Source organism: Ochlerotatus camptorhynchus, unplaced genomic scaffold, assembly GCF_037179485.1.
Source record: "Ochlerotatus camptorhynchus isolate MF236.1 unplaced genomic scaffold, CSIRO-AGI_Acam_v1.1 ptg000431l, whole genome shotgun sequence".
Taxonomy (NCBI): domain Eukaryota; kingdom Metazoa; phylum Arthropoda; class Insecta; order Diptera; family Culicidae; genus Ochlerotatus; species Ochlerotatus camptorhynchus.
Genome location: NW_027040917.1, coordinates 190,001 through 212,917, shown reverse-complemented (window position 1 = coordinate 212,917; position 22,917 = coordinate 190,001). Strand labels below are relative to the sequence as shown.

The window sequence follows — 22,917 nt, the reverse complement described above, 5'->3', positions numbered from 1 at the left end:
CCTAAACTCAATAACACAAAGGCTTTCGGGGAAATGGCGTTCGGTAAAATGGCATCCGGCCAAATTTTCCATAGTAATTTTTTTTTCACCTCTCCCTAGCTCGAAACCTGGCTACGCCTTTGAGAATTACTGTACTCCTATTCGAGAAGTTTTTCCCGGAAAAGCTTAGAATATTCTAATCACTTTGTGAGCAAATCTCGATAAACATTTAAAAAGGTTCTATCTACTTTGATCGATCTCTTAATTGACTTTCTCTTATGATAACCACTGCTACGTTAATAGATTTCGATCTATTTTTATCGCATAGTTTGATAAAGCAGCTTCCAAAACGTCAAATACAACAGGGTAAGTTGTAGTTGAGTGATTCACAAAAGAGAAAGTCGATGAAGAGAATGGATCAATGCCGATAAGATCTTTTGAAAGGTTTACCTATAAATTAACTTTTGACAAAATTTTACTGAGTTCATAACTATTGAGTAAAAGCAATTCACTTATTAAGCTAGTCTCAGTGGCCGTACTTTAGTGTAGCCATAATTAGAGTTCGCTGCCATAAGCGTTCGGATTCGTTGCATCATGAACAGCAGTATAGCAAACGCTTCGATTTAAATGTTCACCTTTCAATGAGCGAAGCTGTGAATCACACTTTGAAAGCACGTGTTGCTCTCCGCAAATTCCCGCTCAACTCTCTTCATCGGCAGGTCTGGCATCGTAGAGACTAGAGTGCCTATAAGTAGAGTGACGATATGTTAAAATTAGACATGTCAACGGCTTGGGAATCGTCATTCCAATCGAGCAGAAGACCTGTCCAATTCATGAAATGTCGTTACTCTCCCAATAGGCACCCTAGTAAAGACCTAAAGCTACCATGCAACACAAAACAGCAATACACGCGCTCTATGGTCAGTGGGTGGATGGCATTTGTGGCGCGGTTCGTCTCTTTTCTCACACCTACATTGTTGTGGCGCTTATGCAGATTAAGATGTCCACTTTGCTGCTGTATACAGTATTGGAATTTTCAAAGCGGGTATTCCCTCGCTTCCCTTTCTCGGTGAAAACCGATCCACGGCGGTCACAGGCTGCTGCTAGAAACAAAAAATAAACGTGGAAACACCGGAGACACTTACGTCGTTGGTTCGTCCAGGAAGAGAACCGGCGGATTATCGATAAGCTCCAGTGCGATTGATAGTCGCTTCTTCTGTCCACCGGAGAGATTTGCGCAGCGTGTCAGTTTGGTGAACTTGAGATGCAGAGTGTCGAGTATGCTGTCAATCTGGGGTGAGAAAAAGTGTGGATGGAAGAGGGTTGAACTGAAAACTGGCTATGGATTATTTGATTGGTCACGGGGACAGAGTCGAACTGCGGCGATTGATTAAAATTTCTCTTTTGGTCAGTAAATGTTCCTTATATCAGAAAGGTTTAAAAAAATTAACGATTCAACAAATAATTTTCCCATCGTCGTTCGACCCTGTTCCTTAGTGAACACTGCCCAAAGACACTCACCAATCGCTGTTTGCCGTCGTTTTTCAGGCATCCTGACGATATTTTCAAATCACACGCCATCATCATTATTTCCTGGACGGAGAAGAACGGATGCAGATTATCCTCCTGCAGGATATAGCTGCACAATTTATTGCTTCCGACGGTGCGCCCGATGTTGAGTGTACCTTTGACGCCATTTTTCCTAAAGTGGTTGTTACCGTTCCGTTGTGCAATTGGTTGAACGCAGCAGCGATACATAGGGCAGGAATAGAAGGGAAGGAAATTGAAAATTCAATTTAGGCTTACACATGTTCGTCATTTACTGGGAGGAAGTGGGATTAGGCTTTGTAGAGGTGCGCACTCAAATGGTCTTACGTGTATCCGGTGAGAATGTTGAGCAACGAGGATTTCCCAGCTCCCGAAGGGCCCATAATCGCCGTCAGCTCGCCTGATTTGAAATTTCCCGAGACGCCATTCAGGACGGTTTTCTTGTCTGCAAAAAAATGAGAGCACAGGGGAAACAAGGATGATTAATCCGACAAATCCTGGATGATATTGATTGATTTATCATCATAGCTGTGCAACGAGTTGACTGATTTTGAAAATCTGTGCAATCCGATTAGTGCAAACACCTTCCGCTGTTAAGTACTGACAGACTTTTTTCCCACCGCCCGTAATTCATAAATTATTCAAATGAATGCAAATGTTAAAGATGAGAACGAGATGCTGCGTGATTCCACAAACATACATATTATCTAACTTATCATTATCATCGTAATCTCGTAGTGTCAGTTAGTTAAAACTCGAGTGAAAGTGCGCCATAATAGCGACGTTTAGCGAGAGCAGGGCGATAAGATGGCTAGAAGTCAAGTTGCACAATGAACCGGGATGTTTATGACGTCGTCGTAGGAAGATTCCCAACACGATTGCAACCGTGCTAACTACTATTGAATGCAAGCAATCAATGACTGCGTTTCCGAGCATTAAGCTTGCATATTACGAGTGAGGGATTAACTTCGTTATGGGTCAAGGTGAATTACATGACAACGGCAACGATTCTTTCTCAATGGATGCAACGAGCGATGCGAATCTATAGAAGTTCAACTAGTCTGTGAAATAATTAGCTTACTTGATTGCAGTAGTTTCTCTCATTGACGCAATGTGATTATTACTGTGTAAATGGAGCCTACTAAGGGTGGCACGTTGAGTCATCCTAACGAACAGCAGCTGCATCCGACAAGTTTGGCACATAGTCACAGCAAAAATTATGTATGTAACTGAATGATGTAAACATTGATGCGGGTAAACTTATATTTCATTTCACGCAAAGCAGCAATTCGCAAGATATGATGGACAGTTGCATACAATATTTGTAACATGTCATGCAATGTATCAGAACTTTACACCATATGATATGTGATGCTCCATTTATGTGGATCATATTGAACAGAAATTTACACTAGTTTTTCAAACTGTGCAAGACAAATTTCACGTTTTCAAGTAGGTGAATATATCCTTGTGAAACTGCGTTGGATTTGGTATTAGCGAAGTGGAAAAATAATTTGGGGCGTAAGGGTACGTTTGTTGCTGATTTCTGGATCTAAAACGCGCTTTTGAAACAATTTCTGGACCCTTATCATTAAGATCAATTTCGAGTAATGCATATAAATGGTTTGAAAGCTATTTGTCTGACAGAGCTCAACGGACTGCTTTTAATGATTCTGTTTCCAGTTCCATCGGGAATATATTTTTTCCATCGGGAATGTATTTTTTTTTCCCCTAGATTTGTTTTCCGTGCTGAGCACCAATGCTAACGACGCCAGGGAGGCAGCTCCCACACCTGGACCCTACCTATCGACCCATCACCTCTTTAGCCGGTGACCAACGGCTATATTTCCCATGATCACAGATGTTATGCCTCAGAACATCCGGTGACGCCGACTGGGATTGAAGTCAGGCCTGCTGGGATGAGAGGTAATCACGCTTACCACTATACACCACCGGCGCCACTATTTATTATGTAGGTATATTAATGAAATGCGACGTGTTTTACGATTTTGAGACATAAATCTTTTTGCAGATGATACTGTGTTATTCATTGCAGCTAAGATGATTTCAAGAGCAAATTTTCATTACGTCGAAAGTAACAAAGGTAAACAAAGTCGAGCTATCAGTGTCAATCGATGCTCCTGCTATTACGCTATATACTGTCCGAATATAGGATCACATACCATTTTTAAATTTATTTACCAGTCAAATTGTTTTTTGACGTAATCACCTCCCGATCAAAATAGTTTTCGATGTTACTTAAGTCACCCGATTTCTATGGAGATGCCGTTTGACTTAAGTAACAGCGCTGAGAAACCCGTGAAAAGTGTACGTTCGTCGTTTCGCTTTCTCATTATTAAAGTGAATAAATCGAACTGTTTGTTGCTAAGATGATTTCGGTGGTCCTAAAATGATGAATGGGCTGCACGTAAGGAAACGTAATTGATAATTCTCCCGAATATCCTGGTAAATACACTTTGACTTAAGTAACAATAGGGGCCACCAAACGACGTTTAATAACTTTTGACTTAAAAACCAGTATTTTTTAACATGAAAGCTAGCAAATTGCATTTGTTTGATTAGAACCCTGCTATCACTATGAGATTATACGAGTTTAATTGAAAATAGGAATAACTTTTCGGTCATCAAAACAAAACTATATTTTTATCGGATTGGTGCGAATGTTACTTACGACATAATGAAAATTTGCTCTTGATTTAGATGATTCCGTTTCACACTTGAATGAATATTTGAAGTCTCTAAGTAGATGGTTTAAGTACAAGCAGTTGAAATTGAATACAAGTCAAACTACAAAATGTATAGCAATTTCGTGGAATCGAGTAAATTAGAACGTCTCTGTTGTCATTTATGATGACATTATTGATCGCGTTCGGGAGATTAAATATCTTGGCGAGATTATTAATTACAAACTTTAGTTCTACTCTCACATTGACAAATGACATCATGAAAATTGCCAAGAAGTATGGAATTCTATGTCGATAGAAAAACGATTTAAGTATTACCAGTAAAATACAGCTATACAAATCAGTCATCTCTCCTCATCTATATATAACAGCAAGTTTTGATTTAAATTTGATCTCCAGCTTTGCTCGGGCATGGTGACGTGTGATCCCAATTGCTTGCGGTGATGAATATGAAATCTCGCGTCACTTTTCAAATAGACCAATGTAACATATCCACTATTTTGAGAAAATCGAAGTTGAAGTTCGACAGATTATTATTTTAACTGTTTAAAAACAATACATTTTGTAATACTATTTTTAATGTAGTCAGTGTGTAATAACGTTGAAAATTCAGATGAAACGGTGAAATCACAATTTTACTTTGAATTTCATGCTACAACATAGAAAAAACCACATAGAACGTTTTGACAAGTCGAGTTGTACATTGGACATGTTTCATTGGACAATTTTTCTCAATGACATAATCATTTTTTTTTTCTTTCTTTCCTTTATTTAACGTCGGTCTCTGTTCCGCAATCTAGTGCCAATCACCGACGGAAATCGATTGCCATCCATAGACGGCAATCGAATGTGCAGGAAGGCAGCTTCCACACCTGCGTAGGATATCGCACCCAGTCAACACACATGGGCCGGGACCAACGGCTTTACTTCCCTTCCGAAGGATGACGTGACCAGAGATTTTTATGCCTCAGAAAAATCCCACCGACCTCGGCTGGGATTGAACCCAGACCCATTGGGGTGTTAGAAAGCATTGGCACCGGCCAATGACATAATCAATGAATGTTACATTGGACGTTTTGTCTACATGATACTAGATTCCCTTTCACAGATTTCAGAGTATAGTACCTTACTTTAGATTGGCCCCGCCTTTGGAAAATGAGCACCAATCATGTTAGGCAGTCCGAATGACCGAAGTAACAATCATATACCCATCATTTCAAACTGTACTTTGGACAATTTGTGATCAATGATTATTTCAAATAAATGAAAGTAAATTTTGATGGATGTTTTTGTATCACATACAATGATAGAAGAGCAATAGTTTGTATCGCTTAACTCGATTTGTTTACATTTCAGTGCCAACATTTCAAAGGGGCGTAATTGCTTTTGTAAACAAAGGCTTTAGCCGTCGATTTCTCGCAAATAAAAGCTTACTTCTCCAAATTAACAATGCTAGCTGGAAGAGGAAACATTCCTCTACCTGTTGATGCAATCAGTCTTCATGAGTGAGCTTTTATTTGCGAGAAATCAACGGCTAAAGCCATTGTTTACAAATGCAATTACGCCCCTTTGAAATGTTGGCACAGATTTGTTACATTGGTCTATTTGAAAAGTGACGCGAGAAATGTTCTGGCCTGTCATAGAGCTTGTTTGAATGGCTTCTGTAGTAAATAGGACAAGCTAATAGTAAATAAAATGATGAATATAAACAAAGGAGAATAAGTTGACAGATTGGTTGACATTAAATTTGACAGATTTTAGCATGGTGAAATTATTCAGAAGGAACCTTACAACGTACCCATTCAGAGTTGCCAGTAAATTAAACGGTCACACGAAACACAAGTTCAGTTGTTGAACCGGAAATGAATGAAAAATTGATTATCTATGTCAATATCAATCATTAATGATCAGTTGGTTGGTAGTAATAACTTTGATAGTATGATCTCATCAGATATTAAATTTATTTAATAAGAAATAAGTTTAAATTACACACTTAGAAATACCTAATCTTACACGTGACGGAATCCATCTTTGACATAAAGGGTGTCCACGATGAAATTGCCACACACAAAATTGATTCGCAAAATTCGAGTTTTCATCCGATTGCCATCAAATTTTCAGGGATTGAGAAATAACTATTAAACTTCATTTTACCATTTTACTCGTATTTTATTTACAGTCCTTACGCAAATGCCCGCACCTTGGCCTTAACCCTGGCCATAAGATTCTGCACAACCTGTGAATCAACCGTTTTTTGCATGTAAACCCATACTTTCTTCAGTTCCTCGACTGTCTTCACTACCTTAGGTCGTTTAAGAAGGTGCTGCTTCATAATCGCCCAGTACTTCTCGATGGGGCGGAGCTCCGGAGTGTTGGGAGGGTTGAACATTTTCGGCACGAAATTGACCTTATTGTCCGCATACCACTTCAGCACGTCCTTGGAGTAGTGGCATGAGGCCAATTCCGGCCAGAAGATTGTTGGGACGTTGTGGGCCTTCAGGAGAGGAAGCAGCCGCTTCTGGAGGCACTCTTTTATGTACACCTGTCCGTTCATCGTGTCCTGGGTCACGAAAGGTGCACTCCGCTTCCCGCACGTGCAGATGGCTTGCCAAACCAGGAATTTCTTCGCAAATTTGGACATCTTCTGAGTGCGGACATGCTCCGGAACGCTGAACTTATCCTTGGCCGTGAAAAACAGGTTGCCGGGGATCTGTTTGAAGTCGGCCTTCACATATGTTTCGTCGTCCATGATGCAGCATTCAACTTTCGTCAGCATGTTGAGGTACAACTTCCTGGCACGGGTTTTGGCGGACTTGTTCTGCTTCTCGTCGCGATTAGGGGCCTTTTGTACCTTGAACGTTCGAAGCCCAGCCTTAGTTTTGGCCTTCTGGACAAAACTTCGGCTTAGGTGCAGCTTCTTAGCCACATCCCTAACGGAGGCGTTCGGATTTCGGTTGAAGGCCCCAACTACGCGGTTGTGATTTTTGGTGTTGTACGGAATACTTTTTCCTTCACTTCTGGGCTTCCGATCGGTGGTCAACCGTTCCTCGAACCGCTTAATCACTCGCGACACCGTGGAATTCGCGATTCCCAACGTTTTAGCGATGGAACGATGCGAGAGATCCTTGTTCTCGTGATGAATGCGCAAGATTTTATCACGCACGAGCTGTTCTTTCGACTCCATTTCGGCGAGTTTTGATCACAGGACTTTGAAACTTGCAGGATGTAAATAATGCACTATGAACTAAATCCACCCAAATTTTCATTAAATTCTACCCAACGGTTAAAAAGTTAGAGCAATTTCATAGTGTGGCAATTTCATCGTGGACACCCTTTAAAGGATCAGACGTAAACAAATATTTCATGTAAAATTAAGTACTCCGAGACTGAAAAGTTCGAAAGTACGTTTGATTGAGCTGAATTTAACGTCTATTATGACCCCATTTTATGTCAAAATAGACGCTCGTATATGTCAGTCTCAGAGCACCTAAATTTACATGAATTTTTCTAAGTGTGTAATTAAACATAAAAAATATATACATCTATATAAGTCTGTGTCAATACACAGATCTCCCATTATAAGGTTCCAGTTTAAACGCAAAGTATTGATATTGTCAACGCACACACTAAACGCAAAGTCAGCACTGGAAGACAATCAGTCCAGCCGGGGGTTTAGAATGCGTCATTCAGTGAAATGATTTTGGAGAGTACGGTTATGTTGGGTTACGTTTACGACATGGCACAGTCGGTGGGTAAGTATAATGGAAAAAAGGAAGTTCAATAGTTTGTTCAAACAATTGAACTATTACGAATATAAAAATTTTACAGATATTGGGAAAGACTATATACCGTGCGAGAGGTCACGGAATTGAAAAAAATGTCGTGCGAGAGGTCACGAACCACGTTTTATTCGAGCGGGAGGTTTCGATCAAATTACTATACCGTGCGAGAGGACACGGAAATACGAAAATAAAAAAAATATCCTCGAGAGGTCACGATTCAAAATAAAAGTAATAATTTTAAAGAAAGGTCACGGAATAAAAAAAAAGCCGATTCATAAAAAAATAATAATAATAAAAATAATTTAGATAATTTCTGGTAACGAACGAATGTATTTGAATTATTCTTGTTGTAGAAGATGGTTTCACTATCAAAAACGAAGCTGAAGAAAAAAAACAAATTGGAGCAGATGGCTAAAGAATTGGCTGTAGAGAAGGCTAAAACGGCATTGTTAGCGAAGAAACTTAGGAAGAAGAGGAAGAAAAATGAGGAACTCGCTGCGAGTATGAAGAACCCATCTGTAACCGATAGTGGCTGTTCAACAGAGAACTCCATGTTTGATTCGATAATCCAAATAGACTAAGCAGTACACGGAATACGACTACCACAACGGCTCAAGAAGAATCACGTTTTTTGTCATCCATGAACCAACTGTCCGTGGCGTCGATTAACGTACCGGAGAGCAAATTGGCGGATGACGAGGATATTCATCGACAGACATTCGAGTTATGGAAGGATCTGCTGATGCATTCCATGAAACTAGCAGGTATTGAAGACGAAAAACCGATGTTCACAGTTTTTAAAGTAAAAGCTGGGAACCGGCTGTTGGAAATATTCAGGAACACGAAGTCCCAAAACGACGATCCAGACTCCGAAACAGAGCCGTTCTCGAATTCCATGCATAGGCCATGGATCAGGCTCTGATGTTATGCTCATGAGACTCAAGTCAAGCACAGAAAGCAAATGAAACTGATCTGACATTCATTACTCGAGTTGGTTCAACAGCTCGACTCTCTGGATTTGAGACTGAAAGGGAATGTGAAGAAATAGTTTCAACAGTTGCTGAACACGCACGTAATAGGGATGTACACGAAAGCTTTGAAGATGTTAAGCAGAAAGGGCTGTTAGCCGACGCCGGTGGTGTAGTGGCAAGCGTGACTACTTTCTCACCCCAATGGGTCTGAGTTCAATCCCAGCCGAGGTCAATGGGATTTTTCTGAGGCATAAAAATCTCTGGTCACGTCTTCCTTCGGAAGGGAAGTAAAGCTGTTGGTCCCGGTCCATGTCTGTTGAATGGGTGCGATTTCCTATGCAGGTGTGGAAGCTGCCTTCCTGCACATTCGATTACCGTCAATGGATGGCAATCGATGTGGTCGGTGATTGGCACTAGATTGCGGAACAGAGACCGACGTTAAATAAAGGAAAGAAGAAGATCTAGTAGATAAGGTACGAGAAATCGAAGCAATAAGATTGAATGAAGAATTCGTCTTGCGTAAGCGAGGAACCCCTGAACGGTCTGCAGTTGCTGCTATAAACGTACCATATGAATCGTCAGCAAAGCTTCCTTGAGCACAACTCGGTACGTATGAATCCATATCAACGAGTCAATTAGATGCCACGAGCCGGTTGGCGAGCCCCACTAGGTCGATTTTTCAGAGGTAAGGGCTCGGATCGATCGTCTACGTCTGAGAAATGCTGGCGATGCAACACAGTATATCATTTGGCAGAAGACTGCAACTGCAAGGATAAAATCTGTAATAACTGTGGAAGAATTGACCATATTCTTATGCCTGTCCGTCTCTCGTTGGCGAAGTACCTAAGCGACCGGCGTCCGAAGTATTGGAAGGTGTACCGAGGAAGCTTGCGGCCATCGATAAAACCGAGGATACCTCAACTGAAGATGAAACAGTGAGTGAAGTTATTTCCAACTACATTACTTACATTTGAGGGTTATTCTGGGCGAGCCCCATAACTCAAGTAAATATTTAAATAGCGTTAGTTATTTGACTCACTAAACGCAAAGTCAGCACCGGAAGACAATCAGTCCAACCGGGGGTTTGGAATGCGTCATTCAGTGAAATACATTTGGAGAGTAAGGTCATGTTTGGTTACGTTTACGACAGCTTCCTCCCTACATTTTGAATTAACGACTATTCATCCATATTCAGCACCTCGTTAGGAAAAAAAAATAAAGTAGTAGTGTTAAAATCTCGTTAGAGCATGCTATGAGCTGGACTGGAGAGGACGGCATGTTGATGTCTGTGAATTTTCTTGTGGTATCTAACCGAACTGCTGCATTCGTGTTAGTGTGGAGGGGAAAACATGTGTACGAAGTTGAGGTTGCCATGCCAACGCGACTACGGTTTTGGCTGAGGGTGGACGGAGTAGTTTTTGGATGTGCAAACAAGTCTGGAGTCCTTTTTGATTGGGTCGTCGATATAAGGGCAATGGCTCTAATGTTCGCCTATCGATCTACGGTTGGGCCCATCGCTAAAAATATGCTATTTATCCATTTCATCTAGATGATCGCGTCAGTGGGACGGTACTAATGGATATTTTTGGTCGCTGATTGATGAATTTATCCATGGGCCCAAATTAGAGGCATTTAGGCTGACATTACATCCATTTGCCCTATATATTTTCTATGGATGATTTTCAAGTTCATTTACTTCCAATTTAATCTTAAAAAACATTTTTTTTACATTTAAAGGTGGTGGTGTCTTAATTGAGTACAGTTTAAGCAACCGGTGGAAACTATCGGTTTTAAATTGGCTCACTACTTGACTAGCCTATTGGTCACAAGCAATCGATTAACGTACCCCATTCTAGTCAAAATTCTAGTACTACACTATGTTTGTTTTGATTCGCTATGAAAGTTTGACAGATAAAATGAGTGGATTTTCCTATCTTTCAAGGAGTGCATCGATTAGCTTGGGACCGCAGAGAGTACCAGAGCTGAGCCAAAAAGTTGAGCACGTTTCTTCGGGACCTTCTGGCCTTAGAGTTAGCTCTATGTTTTAAGGACCATTAAAAGCAAGAATTGAATTGTTTCGTAGAATTTCGCTTTGTAACGTAGCATACAAAATTTACGCTAAATGGATAGGTAATCAGCTTCGAAGATTCAAAGAAGAACCAGGATTTCATTAAGCTGCATTTACTAGAAGTAGATCAACAGATGACCGCATATTGTAGTTAGGCGGGTCATGGAAGAATATTGGAATGCGGGGGAAGATTTAATTATTTTAGCGTTAGATATAAGTAAGGCATTTGATACTGTAAAAGCGCAAACTTTAAGAGAAGTATTAGTTAAGTAAAATGTTCCATCTTGGTTAGTTGATAGCATCCTATTATATTTTAAAAATGAATTAACTAGAGTCTTATGGCAAAATCAATATTCTAAAGAATTCAAAAGAGGTAAGGGAATCAAACAAGGCTGTCCATTATCCCCACAACTTTTTAATTATTTTATGCAAAAGGTTTTGCAAAATGTTGCAAAAGAAATACCAGAACTTGAACTTATAGATATCGATTGTTTGAAATTACCGATAAATTTAGCATGCACAGATGACATTTAAATTATTGCTAGAAGTGTTCGTGAATTAGAGACTATTCTTAAAATTTAAGAGGAGGAACTAGCTAAAGTTGGCCTTTACATTTATAATGAAAAACGTCAACTATTACTGCGATATATCCTAACAATAAACCGGTACAGTCGTAGGAAATAATTTTTCATGGATATCCATTTAAAACCAGTGAGTTCATCAAATATCTAGGAGTCTGTATTACCACTACACTAGATAGAAAATTGATCAACAGACATAGATCTATGAATGTTCTTAAAGCTTCCAGATTAGTGGTAGGTTTTTGTTCAAGATTGCATCTGAGTTGGGAAGTAGGGAATATAATATAAAACTGTTATGTTGTATGGAAGTAAGGTAGCCGTTCTAATAAAGAAAAGTAAGGTTGCTCTAGCTAATTATGAAAAGATTATACTAAGAAACATATATAATAACTGTAAAAAACCAGGTTCTTTGAAATTTAACGCAAGCAAATTGCGAGAAGGAAAGACAATCAATAGACGAGTAAGAGTAGGCAGGTTAAGTTATTACGGACACATACGAAGAAGAGTTAAAGGTCATCCGTTGCAATAAGCTTATAGTTTAAAATTCAGCAAGAAAAAAGAGGGTAAACCTAGTTTTATTTGGAAAAAATCTTTAGCTCCGAATTTTGCTGAATTTGATGAATAAATGTAAAGAAGTAATACTGAAAAAAGAAAAATTGAAAAGGAAAGTTGAATAAATTTACAAAAATGATGAAAGTGAAATTTCAGATGGTATGTCGACAGAGGAAGATGACCAAGGGAAAGGAATTTATAAACAATAAAAAAAAAATAGTAGCTAACAGATAGGATGCGATAATTTTTAAATCAAGCGTTCATTATAAGAAAAAAAAAAGATTACATCACAGTTAATTGCTTAAAGGTGCGTAATAAGTTTTCATATCTTAAGCGTCTTCGTAGTATCATATTAACACTAAATGCAAATTGAGCATGGACAAGCAGACATAAAACTTCTCCCAAAGTGGAGGCGAACCAGCCCAAGGCTGAAAGCCTCCCTAATAAAGATAAATTAATTAGTTAACTTCTCCCAAAATCGCTTTAATTTTTTGTTTGTAGTCGTGGGTTAGTTTTTCTCTTAACGGTCAATTTAAATGTTTCATATTTCTTAATTGGTAGTATCATCAATTTCCTTCTATTTGACGTTTGCACACTACAGCCGTAGAGGTAAGTCTAAGACTAGAAGGTCCCGAAGAAACATGCTCAATTTTTTGGCTCAGCTCTGGTACTCTCTTCGGTCCCAAGCTAATCGATGCACCCCTCGAAACATAGGAAAATCCATGAACCCCTCATTTTATCTGTCAAACTTTCATAGCAGATCAAAACAATCATAGTGTAGTACTTGAATTTCAACTAGAATGGGGTCCGTTTATCGATTTGCTTGGGACCAATAGGCTAGTCAAGTAGTGAGTCAATTTAAAATCGTTAGTTTCCACCGGTTGCTACAGCCATTTGTTGAGTATATCGTCCTTCAAAGGGTAAACGGCAGATGGCAGTAGTGTATTAGTGGTTTACAATGAGAAATGTGCAATGTGCTGTGTCTGTTTGTCTGTGATGTAAAATTGAAATCCAACCCGAGCAAAGTCCAGCATCAAAATGACAGCAAATTGAAATCAAGTTTTGATATCAACATCAAACTGAAATCATAATTTGATTTCAGTTTACACAATTGACAAATTCGATACCTAATTTTGTTTTCATGTTGCTGTACATTGTCTCTTCAAAAATATGTTGTTGTGGGTTTGTTTTCATTGCCTTAGCATAACATCAAATTGAATACTTGTATTGTTATCAACAGTTTTCAGTTTGCTCTCACTGATAGCAGAAATAGTTTTCAATGGGATGTCATGATGGAAGATTTGTTTGCTCTCAATTGCGATATTTTAACCGTTAAAACGACCAAAACAACAGCAACCTGAGTAATCATTATCAGCGAAATCACAACATCAAATTAAGATTTCAATTTGTTCTCAGACTTTGCTCGGGAAGTAACCATATAGTCGCAATATAGCTCGTATATAATCATTTTTCTTGAGTTTGGTTAGTTAGGGAATCCGATGAAAATATCACTTCTTAAAGCTAATCTCTTTCGTATTTATTTATTTCTTTCATTCTCTTTTCGCACTTGCATATAACACCATCACACACTAATCTCAACATTGATTCAATGATGTGGATAGAAGACTGAACACACCAACCAGCGAAGAAGGAGTCTACGTCAAATCAGGAACGGAAATTAACCACCTCGGAAAACAAGAAATACCTAAAAAAAAACCGGAAAAGGTGGATTTATGTCAGAATCGACCAAGGACGATCTACGGAAGGAAATTTCCGGTGAAGCACGGAATAAAATACGAAGCGGTAGAGAAAAAGTACAAGAGATTTCAAAAGAAGCAACCAACAGCGGCAGGCATCCATTAGGGCATCATCATAGGTAAGTCACTGTTATTATAAAATTATAGCATTTGCATATAAAAACTACATAAACCAATAAATGCTGGGAAGGGGCGGGATCACCAAGGCTCCCAATTGGAACGATTTGGATGGGGAGAGTGAAAATATCAACTCCCTGTTGCTAACATTTTGTGGATAAAGGGCGGGCTCTTCTTCTCATTCATTGGGGCATCTTCCTGTGGGATGGCTCGTTTTCTGACAAATTGGCTGATCAAGTTGATGGAAGGAGATTCTTTACTGTCCCAAGAAGATGAATAGGCGAATTGCCGATCAATCTATCCATTCGTTATTCGTTATTGGCCCTTCATACAGCGATTTGCTGATGTCAATCAGAAGTTATTAAGCTTGATCAAGTTCAATAGTGAGGATAGCCCACAGCCATCGGATTAATTTCCGTGCTACAATGAGTATAGACCACTACCATCATAATCATCAAAAGCAATAAATGCATTGTTTTTACACATTTTTAATCAATTAATATATATATACCGAGGGTGGCTACACATCTAAATCTCAATTCAAGATGCTCGAAAAATCGCACACTAGCGAACCAATCTTCGAAAAATCTTCTTTCATTCCTCGCAAGTTGATGCATTGCGCATCATCTTTTTGTAGGAAATCTTCAGAATCGTCATCAATCTTCCTTCTATCTACTCAGCGTACGCGCAGCTAGCCACTGCAAAATACAATCTTTCCTGCATCATAGATAATACAATATTTACCCTAACGTGTAATTTTGTAACAAGCTATGTTAGAAACACAATATTTTCCTAACAAAAGTTGTTATAAATTTGTTACAAGCGGCACCGGTGGTGTAGTGGTAAGCGTGATTGTCTCTCACTCCAGCAGGCCTGTGTTCAATCCCAGTCGGCGCCGCCAGAATGTTCTGAGGCATAACATATATGATCATGCCTTCCTTCGGAAGGGAAGTAAAGTCGTTGGTCACCGGTTCATGAGTTGATGGGTCGATAGGTAGGGTCAAGATGTGGGAGCTGCCTCCCTCAGTAGCACTGGTGCTCAGAACGGAAAACAAGATCGACGGAAAATAAATCAAGGGAAAAAAAATACACCCGGGATATAAATTGTAACAACCGTTGTTAAAAAAAATGGTTAGTAAAATAACATAAGATGTTATAATCTTGATATTTACTTCTGGTCGGGTTATCTCCGGTATTTTTGCATCCCACATTTCCTAGATCTTACTCCACTTGGTCTAATCACCCATATTACATATTGCGCTTCTCTGCTTCTTATACAAACCGGATTTGAGGTACACTGAAAATATTGTTACGTTAATGCTCTAAATCACGTTTCGTGAAAATGGGCGTCGTATATAAAAGATTGTTTTCATTGATTGTGTGAATCATTCGTATTACCTGTCGCCAGGTACAATGCCAACATTAAAAATAATTCGTACTATACATGAACTGCAATTCGATTGCTGGCACTCTGCCTCCCGGATGGTTGTACGTGTGTGATTGGTGGTTTTCTCCCTTTCCGGGAAGTTTTAGAATCGTGAAAAAACTTGATTAATCATGTTTGTTTGCAAGCATCAGAAGATATGTAGCTCTGCATTGTTTGATTTTTGTTTCTCCCCCACCAGAAATTAGTGGCATCGCGAGTGATAATCATTTTATTCACGCGCTGCAAGGTGTGTGAAAGAGCTCGGCACGATTGATAATGGTTCGCTTGCAACTATTCTTGCAAAAAAAAAATTAAGTGTCTTCGAACGAAATTGATATCGAAAGTGTAACAAAAGTGCTTCTGAACGTGTTTCGCAGTTGGGTGTGGTGAAATTTGTGAATTTCTCATCGAGTTCCCTTTTTTTTGCCGTTCGACGACGACGGGTTTGCGAGAGAAAAATAAGCATCTGGAATGCGCTCCCGGATATATTGATTTGGTGAGTACGTTCCAGTTGAAGATTGTTCGGACTCGAGTTTCGAACGCCTTTGGATACGGTTGTGTCTAAATTTGCTCTCTGTTTTGTGCGTGCATTCTCTTTCATAGTTTTCGGGTGCATTTGCCGGATTAGCGCTGACACTCTGCCTCCCGGACGGTTATACGTGTGTGAGTGGTGGTTTTCTCGCTTTCCGAGAAGTTTTAGAACCAAGAAAGAAAACATGATTCATCATGTTTGCAAAATTGCAAGCATCAGAAGATTTGGCGCTGCGTGGTTTGTTTGTTTCTCCCGGACAAAAATTTTTGTGGCATCGCGAGTGAAAATTTTAATTTCTGTTTATTTACGGCGCTGATCTATTGTTAGGGTTTTGCGATATGCATTGCTTTTTGTGCTCTTGAAAAAGAAAAGTGAAGAAAAGTGATATTTCGTTGTTGTGTGGTTGGAGTGGAGAGAAAAATATGCGTGGAAGCTTTGGGAATGCGCCCCCGGGTGAAGTGATTTGGTGAGTACGTTCCAGTTGAAGATTGTTGACAAGTGTATTTGTGGTGATGCAAATTATGGTTTAGATGACGAATGGCTTCAAACATTTTGTGTATCAAAATAAAACATATTACATACTAAATACGCACAGGGCATCGTCTGCTGACCATTGCCGCGGGTATATCGTGGGAGTCCCAGGTACCCGGTTCAAGCTTTAGTTGGCGGCGGTGGCTCTTCTTGACCTTCTATCCCCTGAGTAGTTAGTGTGAATAAGGGCGTCTATGTGATGTTTTGCTGTACCTGTTGTGGACATCTAGTGCATCCTGTTCCCTTAACTTGTTGAGGACACCCTGTCTTGCCTCAAAAGTTACCCTTTTTGAAGTACTAGTCTTCACAACATAAAGGGCACCATTACGGAGCATGAGATTTGATCAAATTATTTGCAGTTCTACTTGTCCAACGCCCCCGGCTGGGTGATGGATAGAGGATGACACACACACACACACACACACACAAACACACACACACACACACACACACACACACACACACACACACAACACACACACACACACACACACACACACACACACACACACACACACACACACACACACACACACACACACACACACACACACACACACACACACACACACACACACACACACGGCGGGGGTTCCCCAAGGCTCCATTCTAGGTCCCACGCTGTGGAACGGAATGTACAATGGCGTGCTGACGCTCAAGCTGCCCAAAGGAGTTGAGATCGTTGGCTTTGCGGACGATGTCGTCTTGACGGTAACCGGTGAGACGCTGGAAGAAGTGGAAATGTTGGCGGCTGAGGCGATAGATACGATTGGTAACTGGATGCAAGGAGCGAAGCTGCAGATAGCCCACCACAAAACAGAAGTGATGTTGGTCAGTAACTGCAAAGCAGTGCAGCGGGCAGAAATTACCGTTGGAGAGCACACCATTGCTTCGAAGCGCATGCTTAAGTATCTGGGAGTGATGATCGACGACCGGCTAAACTTTAATAGCCACATCGAATATGCTTGCGAGAAGGCGACGAAGGTCATCAACGCAATAGCCAGAATCATGCCGAACAATTCTGGTCCAAGCAGCAGCAAGAGACGTCTTCTGGCTAGTGTTTCCTCATCAATACTAAGGTACGGAGGTCCAGCCTGGATTGAAGCGCTGAAAACGAAGCAGAACCAAAGGAAATTGAGCAGTACGTTCCGGCTCATGGCCATGCGAGTCGTGAGTGCGTACAGAACCATTTCGATGGAGGCAGTATGCGTTATCGCCGGTATGATCCCAATCGGCATCACCTTGGCGGAGGACTACGAGTGCTATATGACGAGAGAAACCAGAGGAGTACGAAGAATGGTGAGAACGGAGTCGATGGCTAAGTGGCAGCAGGAGTGGGATGCAGCAGAGAACGGTAGATGGACACACAGGCTAATACCGACTCTTTCGACCTGGGTGAACAGGAAGCATGGAGAAGTCAACTTCCACTTGACGCAGTTCCTGTCTGGTCATGGCTGCTTCAGGAAGTACTTGCATCGGTTCGGACACACAACGTCACCCTTCTGTCCGGAGTGTGGGAATGTGGAAGAATCACCAGAGCACGTGGTCTTCGAATGTCCTAGATTTGATGATGTGCGAGAGGATATGCTCGCCCTTAGCACGGAGAATGTCGTCGAAGAAATGTGTCGAGAGGAGGGCACCTTTAACGCCGTCAGCAGAGCAGTAACGCAGATCATGTCAGCGCTGCAGCGAAAATGGCGGGAAGACCAACTAGAAAGTAGTAATGTGCTCACATAAGTGCGAACTGAAAGCCGAAGCCGGGAGAACTCTCCGTCAGAGTAGGCTGTATCCACCACCAGGGATAACCGAGTAGAACGTGACGCTGGGAGATAAATGGCTCACAAATTGGAGAGACGATCAGCGAACTGGAAGCGCCAATTAGCTGAGGTAAAGTGAGGTGCGTAATGCACGGCCCCCTCCGAAGTAATACGACAAGTGGTTCCGGGGGAAAAGGGCAAGGCGTCTAAGGAGGTTTTAGTGCGGTAAGAATCCCACACACCGTGTCACCGCGACTGTGCGCCCAGTCGTCAAGCGGTGGCACGATGGCCTTTTTGAAGGTTTCCTCCTTGCCAAAAAAAAAAAAAAAAAAAACACACACACACACACACACACACACACACACACACACACACACACACGCACACACACACATACATACACACACACACACACACACAGGGCTACAAATGGTGAGTTGACAACCTAGCTCTGGTTCTCACAAGTTCCTACCTCACGCCTCCCCGTGGTGTAGCCTGGGCAATGTTGTCCTTCTGACAATAGCAAAGTGAGGGGGTGCGACGCGAACACTGGCGCGGTAACCATAACACGGCGATAGAGGAAATGCTTCGTCAACCCGCAGGAGTGCCAACCGGCACATTAGGATCGACGCCAGTAAGATCCTTATTACGGCATACTGGATACGGCATGGAACTATGGACACGACACGGTACAATGGATTGGATACCACGCTACAGGGCTGACAGTCGTGCTATTCTGCTCCCTAAGTAAAGAAGGGTGACACCTTCTTGAAATGGCGAGTGGGCTAATAGTGCGGCTGCCCCCGTCCCGGTAAAACCTTGGCAGGCCTCCGGATACGTTCAAAACTCGTCACCAATTGGTGATTGGTGAGTAGTAGGCTCAGATGTAACATTCCTGACTTACGCCGATCTGGCTCTGAACACGGCCCCCATGAAGGACCGTGTCAACCCTAGCATGGCCTCCCTGCTTGCATAGATAACCATGGGATCACGATAGGAGACTACATACAACGAGTGGAGATAGCGGCCCGAAGGGGGGACCCATCAGAATGGATAAAATTGGAGAAAAAAATGAAAATGAAGAAAAAGAAAAAACCAAAAAAAATATGAAGAACGACGGCAATACGCCAGACAGTGAAAACGGAGGAGCAAACGTGTTCGCAAGGAGTGGGATATTGCAGAGATCACCAGTGTCGAACCTGGGGGTCACTGCGAGTTCCAGCAGCAGCAGTAAGTTTCAAGAAGAGCAGCCAGGCGTTGGGCTAAGCCAGATATTCACACCAATATCCAGTAGTAGCAAATCCCAAGAACTGCAGCTCGGGAGAACCAAAATGACGGAGGTCAGGAGGAAGATCGATGATCTCTATGTGTTCGTGAAGGATAAAAACAACGTACACAAAGAGATCAAGCAACTTGTGACCGGTATCAAATCCGGCATAACAGTGGCAGATCGGGAATGTCAAGAGTGGAGAAAAAGGGCCGAAAATGCCGAAAAGGCTCTGCTGGAGGCCAAGGAGAGCATAAGACTGGCTCAAGCACATGAGACTCCGAAGGGACCCACAAATCCACGTCCTGAAAAGAGAGATAGGGACACGCCAGGAGATGAGGAGGAGCCCAAAAAACGCAGGGACGACGAGGAAGGCATCAAGGAGATGGGAGAAAATGGTGCGTGGCGTAAAGTCGAGAACCAGAAGGAGAGGAAGAAAAAACAGAAGGAAGATGAAGTGAGGAAGAAGGAAGAGGAAGCGAGGAGGAAGGAAGAAGAAGCGAGGAAGAAGGAAGAGAAGAAGAAGGAAGACAGGAAGAATAAGGAGAAGCCTAGGCCTCGTAGGGAGAGAAGCAAGGGTGACGCTCTGGTTGTTGAGGCGAAGGACAAAACGTCCTACGCAGCACTCCTCCGGAAAGTGAGAGACGATCCGGAGTTGAAACAACTAGGCGAGAATGTGGTGAAAACCAGGCGAACCCAGAAAGGCGAGATGCTATTCGAGCTGAAAAGGGACCCTACGGTTAAGAGCTCAGCTTTTAAGGAGCTCGTCGAAAAATCTCTTGGCGAGACGGCGAACGTAAGAGCCTTATCCCAGGAGTCAGTGGTCGAGTGCAGGGATCTGGACGAGATCACAACAGAAGACGAGTTAAAAAGTGCGCTGAAGGTGCAATGCAACCTGGGAGACGTACCGATGGCAATTCGGTTGAGAAAGGCGTATGGTGGCACGCAGACGGCGTTGATACGACTTTCTTCGGACGCAGCTAACGAGCTGCTGAAGACTGGCCGAATCAAGGTTGGGTGGTCAGTGTGCCCGTTGAAAGCTATTCCTCGGGTATCTAAGAAAATGGAGAGATGCTACAAATGCATGGGCTTCGGTCACCAGGCGAGACACTGCAAAGGCCCTGACAGATCTGATCTGTGCAGGAAATGCGGAGAGAAGGGGCACGTTGCAAAAGACTGTACAAAGCAACCGAGGTGCATGCTCTGCAAAAAGGAGGACGGAAATGGCCATGTGACGGGAAGTTTCAGGTGCCCTGAGTTCAAGAAGGCGATGGTGGGCCAGCAATAATGAAGGTAACCCAAATAAATCTCAATCATTGTAACACAGCACAGCAACTGTTGTGGCAGTCAACAACGGAAACAAAGTGCGACGTTGCAATCATTGCAGAGCCATACCGAGTCCCTCTCGATAATGGTAACTGGGTGGCGGATAGAGCAGGAATGGCGGCCATACAAGTCATGGGCAGGTATCCCATACAACAAGTGGTGGCAAGGTCATATGAAGGTTTCGTGATCGCCAAAATCAATGGAATCTTTGTATGTAGTTGCTACGCACCCCCGAGATGGACAATTGAGCAGTTCCACCAGATGCTAGATGGGCTCACCGAAGAGCTCATTGGACGGAGACCAGTCGTCATCGCAGGAGACTTCAATGCTTGGGCAGTGGATTGGGGGAGCAGATGTACCAACGCAAGAGGGTATAGCCTGCTGGAAGCTCTGGCAAAGTTGAACGTCAGTCTGGCCAACGAAGGAACCATCAGCACCTTCCGCAAAGATGGTAGGGAATCCATTATCGACGTTACTTTCTGCAGTACGTCGCTAATGGCAAATATGAACTGGACAGTGTGCGAGGAGTACACCCATAGTGACCATCAGGCGATCCGGTACAGTATCGGCGAACGAACACCGGTGGAAATGCGGAGGACGAAAGTAAGCGAGCGGAAGTGGAAGACGAAGGCATTCAATAAGGATCTCTTCATCGAAGCTCTAAGGGTAGACAACAGCGTCCCGGGCCTAAGTGCGAATGAGTTGACCGAATTATTAGCAAGGGCATGTGACACAACTATGCCGAGAAAACTGGAGCCAACGAACAGGCGGCGTCCAGCCTACTGGTGGAACGAGGAAATTAGCACCCTCCGTGCTACTTGTCTTCTAGCCAGAAGGCGTGCTCAGAGAGCAAGAACAGAAGCAGACAGAGAGGAGCGCAGGGTGGTGTTCCGAGAGGCCAGGGCTGCACTGAAACGAAAGATAAAGCTGAGCAAGTCAAATAGTTTCAAGGAGTTGTGCCGCGATGCCGATGCCAACCCCTGGGGCAACGCATACCGAGTTGCGATGGCGAAGATCAGAGGCCCAACGATGCCGGTTGAAATGTGTCACAACAAGCTGAAAGTCATCGTGGAGGGACTTTTCCCACAGCATGACCCAACGAACTGGCCACCTACACCATATGGCGAGGTAGATGAAGACAACGTTGAACAAGTCTCCAACGAGGAACTCATAGCAGCAGCGAAAGGGTTGAAAGCGAATAAAGCTCCCGGCCCGGATGGAATTCCCAACGTGGCGTTGAAGGCGGCGATCCAGACGTTCCCGGACATGTTCAGGATGGTGCTGCAGAAATGTCTGGACGATGGTCAGTTCCCTGATAGGTGGAAGGTACAAAAGCTTGTGCTGTTGCAGAAGCCCGGAAAACCGCCGGGGGATCCTGCATCGTATAGGCCAATATGCTTGCTGGATACTGTAGGAAAGCTCTTAGAGAGGATCATCCTCAACAGGCTGACGAAATGCACGGAGAGTGAACACGGATTGTCGGAGAGACAGTTTGGATTCCGGAAAGGGAGATCGACGGTGGATGCAATTCGGACAGTGATTGACAGAGCCGAGAAAGCTTCCAAACAGAAGCGGAGAGGAAATCAATACTGCGCCGTGATTACGATCGATGTCAAGAATGCATTCAATAGCGCCAGCTGGGAGGCCATCGCCAAGGCGCTCCATAGAATGAGGGTTCCAGGCTACCTCTGCAGGATTCTAAGTAGTTATTTCCAGAACCGGGTCCTTGTCTACGTGACAGACACGGGGCAGAAATCGCTTAGAATCACGGCGGGGGTTCCCCAAGGCTCCATTCTAGGTCCTACGCTGTGGAACGGAATGTACAATGGCGTGCTGACGCTCAAGCTGCCCAAAGGAGTTGAGATCGTTGGCTTTGCGGACGATGTCGTCTTGACGGTAACCGGTGAGACGCTGGAAGAAGTGGAAATGTTGGCGGCTGAGGCGATAGATACGATTGGTAACTGGATGCAAGGAGCGAAGCTGCAGATAGCCCACCACAAAACAGAAGTGATGTTGGT

General features: G+C 42.6%; 1 protein-coding gene across 1 annotated transcript in view; it reads right to left on the bottom strand.

Annotated features, from left to right (window-relative positions):
* Nucleotides 1-22,917, bottom strand: part of LOC135711311 (ATP-binding cassette sub-family G member 1) — a 213,352-nt gene that overhangs the window by 26,342 nt on the left and 164,093 nt on the right. Inside the window, exons 3-5 of the mRNA XM_065234102.1 lie at nucleotides 1,855-1,972; nucleotides 1,501-1,681; nucleotides 1,125-1,270 (exon numbers count right to left, since the gene is read on the bottom strand). Coding sequence (XP_065090174.1) covers nucleotides 1,125-1,270; nucleotides 1,501-1,681; nucleotides 1,855-1,972 — 445 coding nt within the window. The remainder of the gene's footprint in view (nucleotides 1-1,124; nucleotides 1,271-1,500; nucleotides 1,682-1,854; nucleotides 1,973-22,917) is intronic.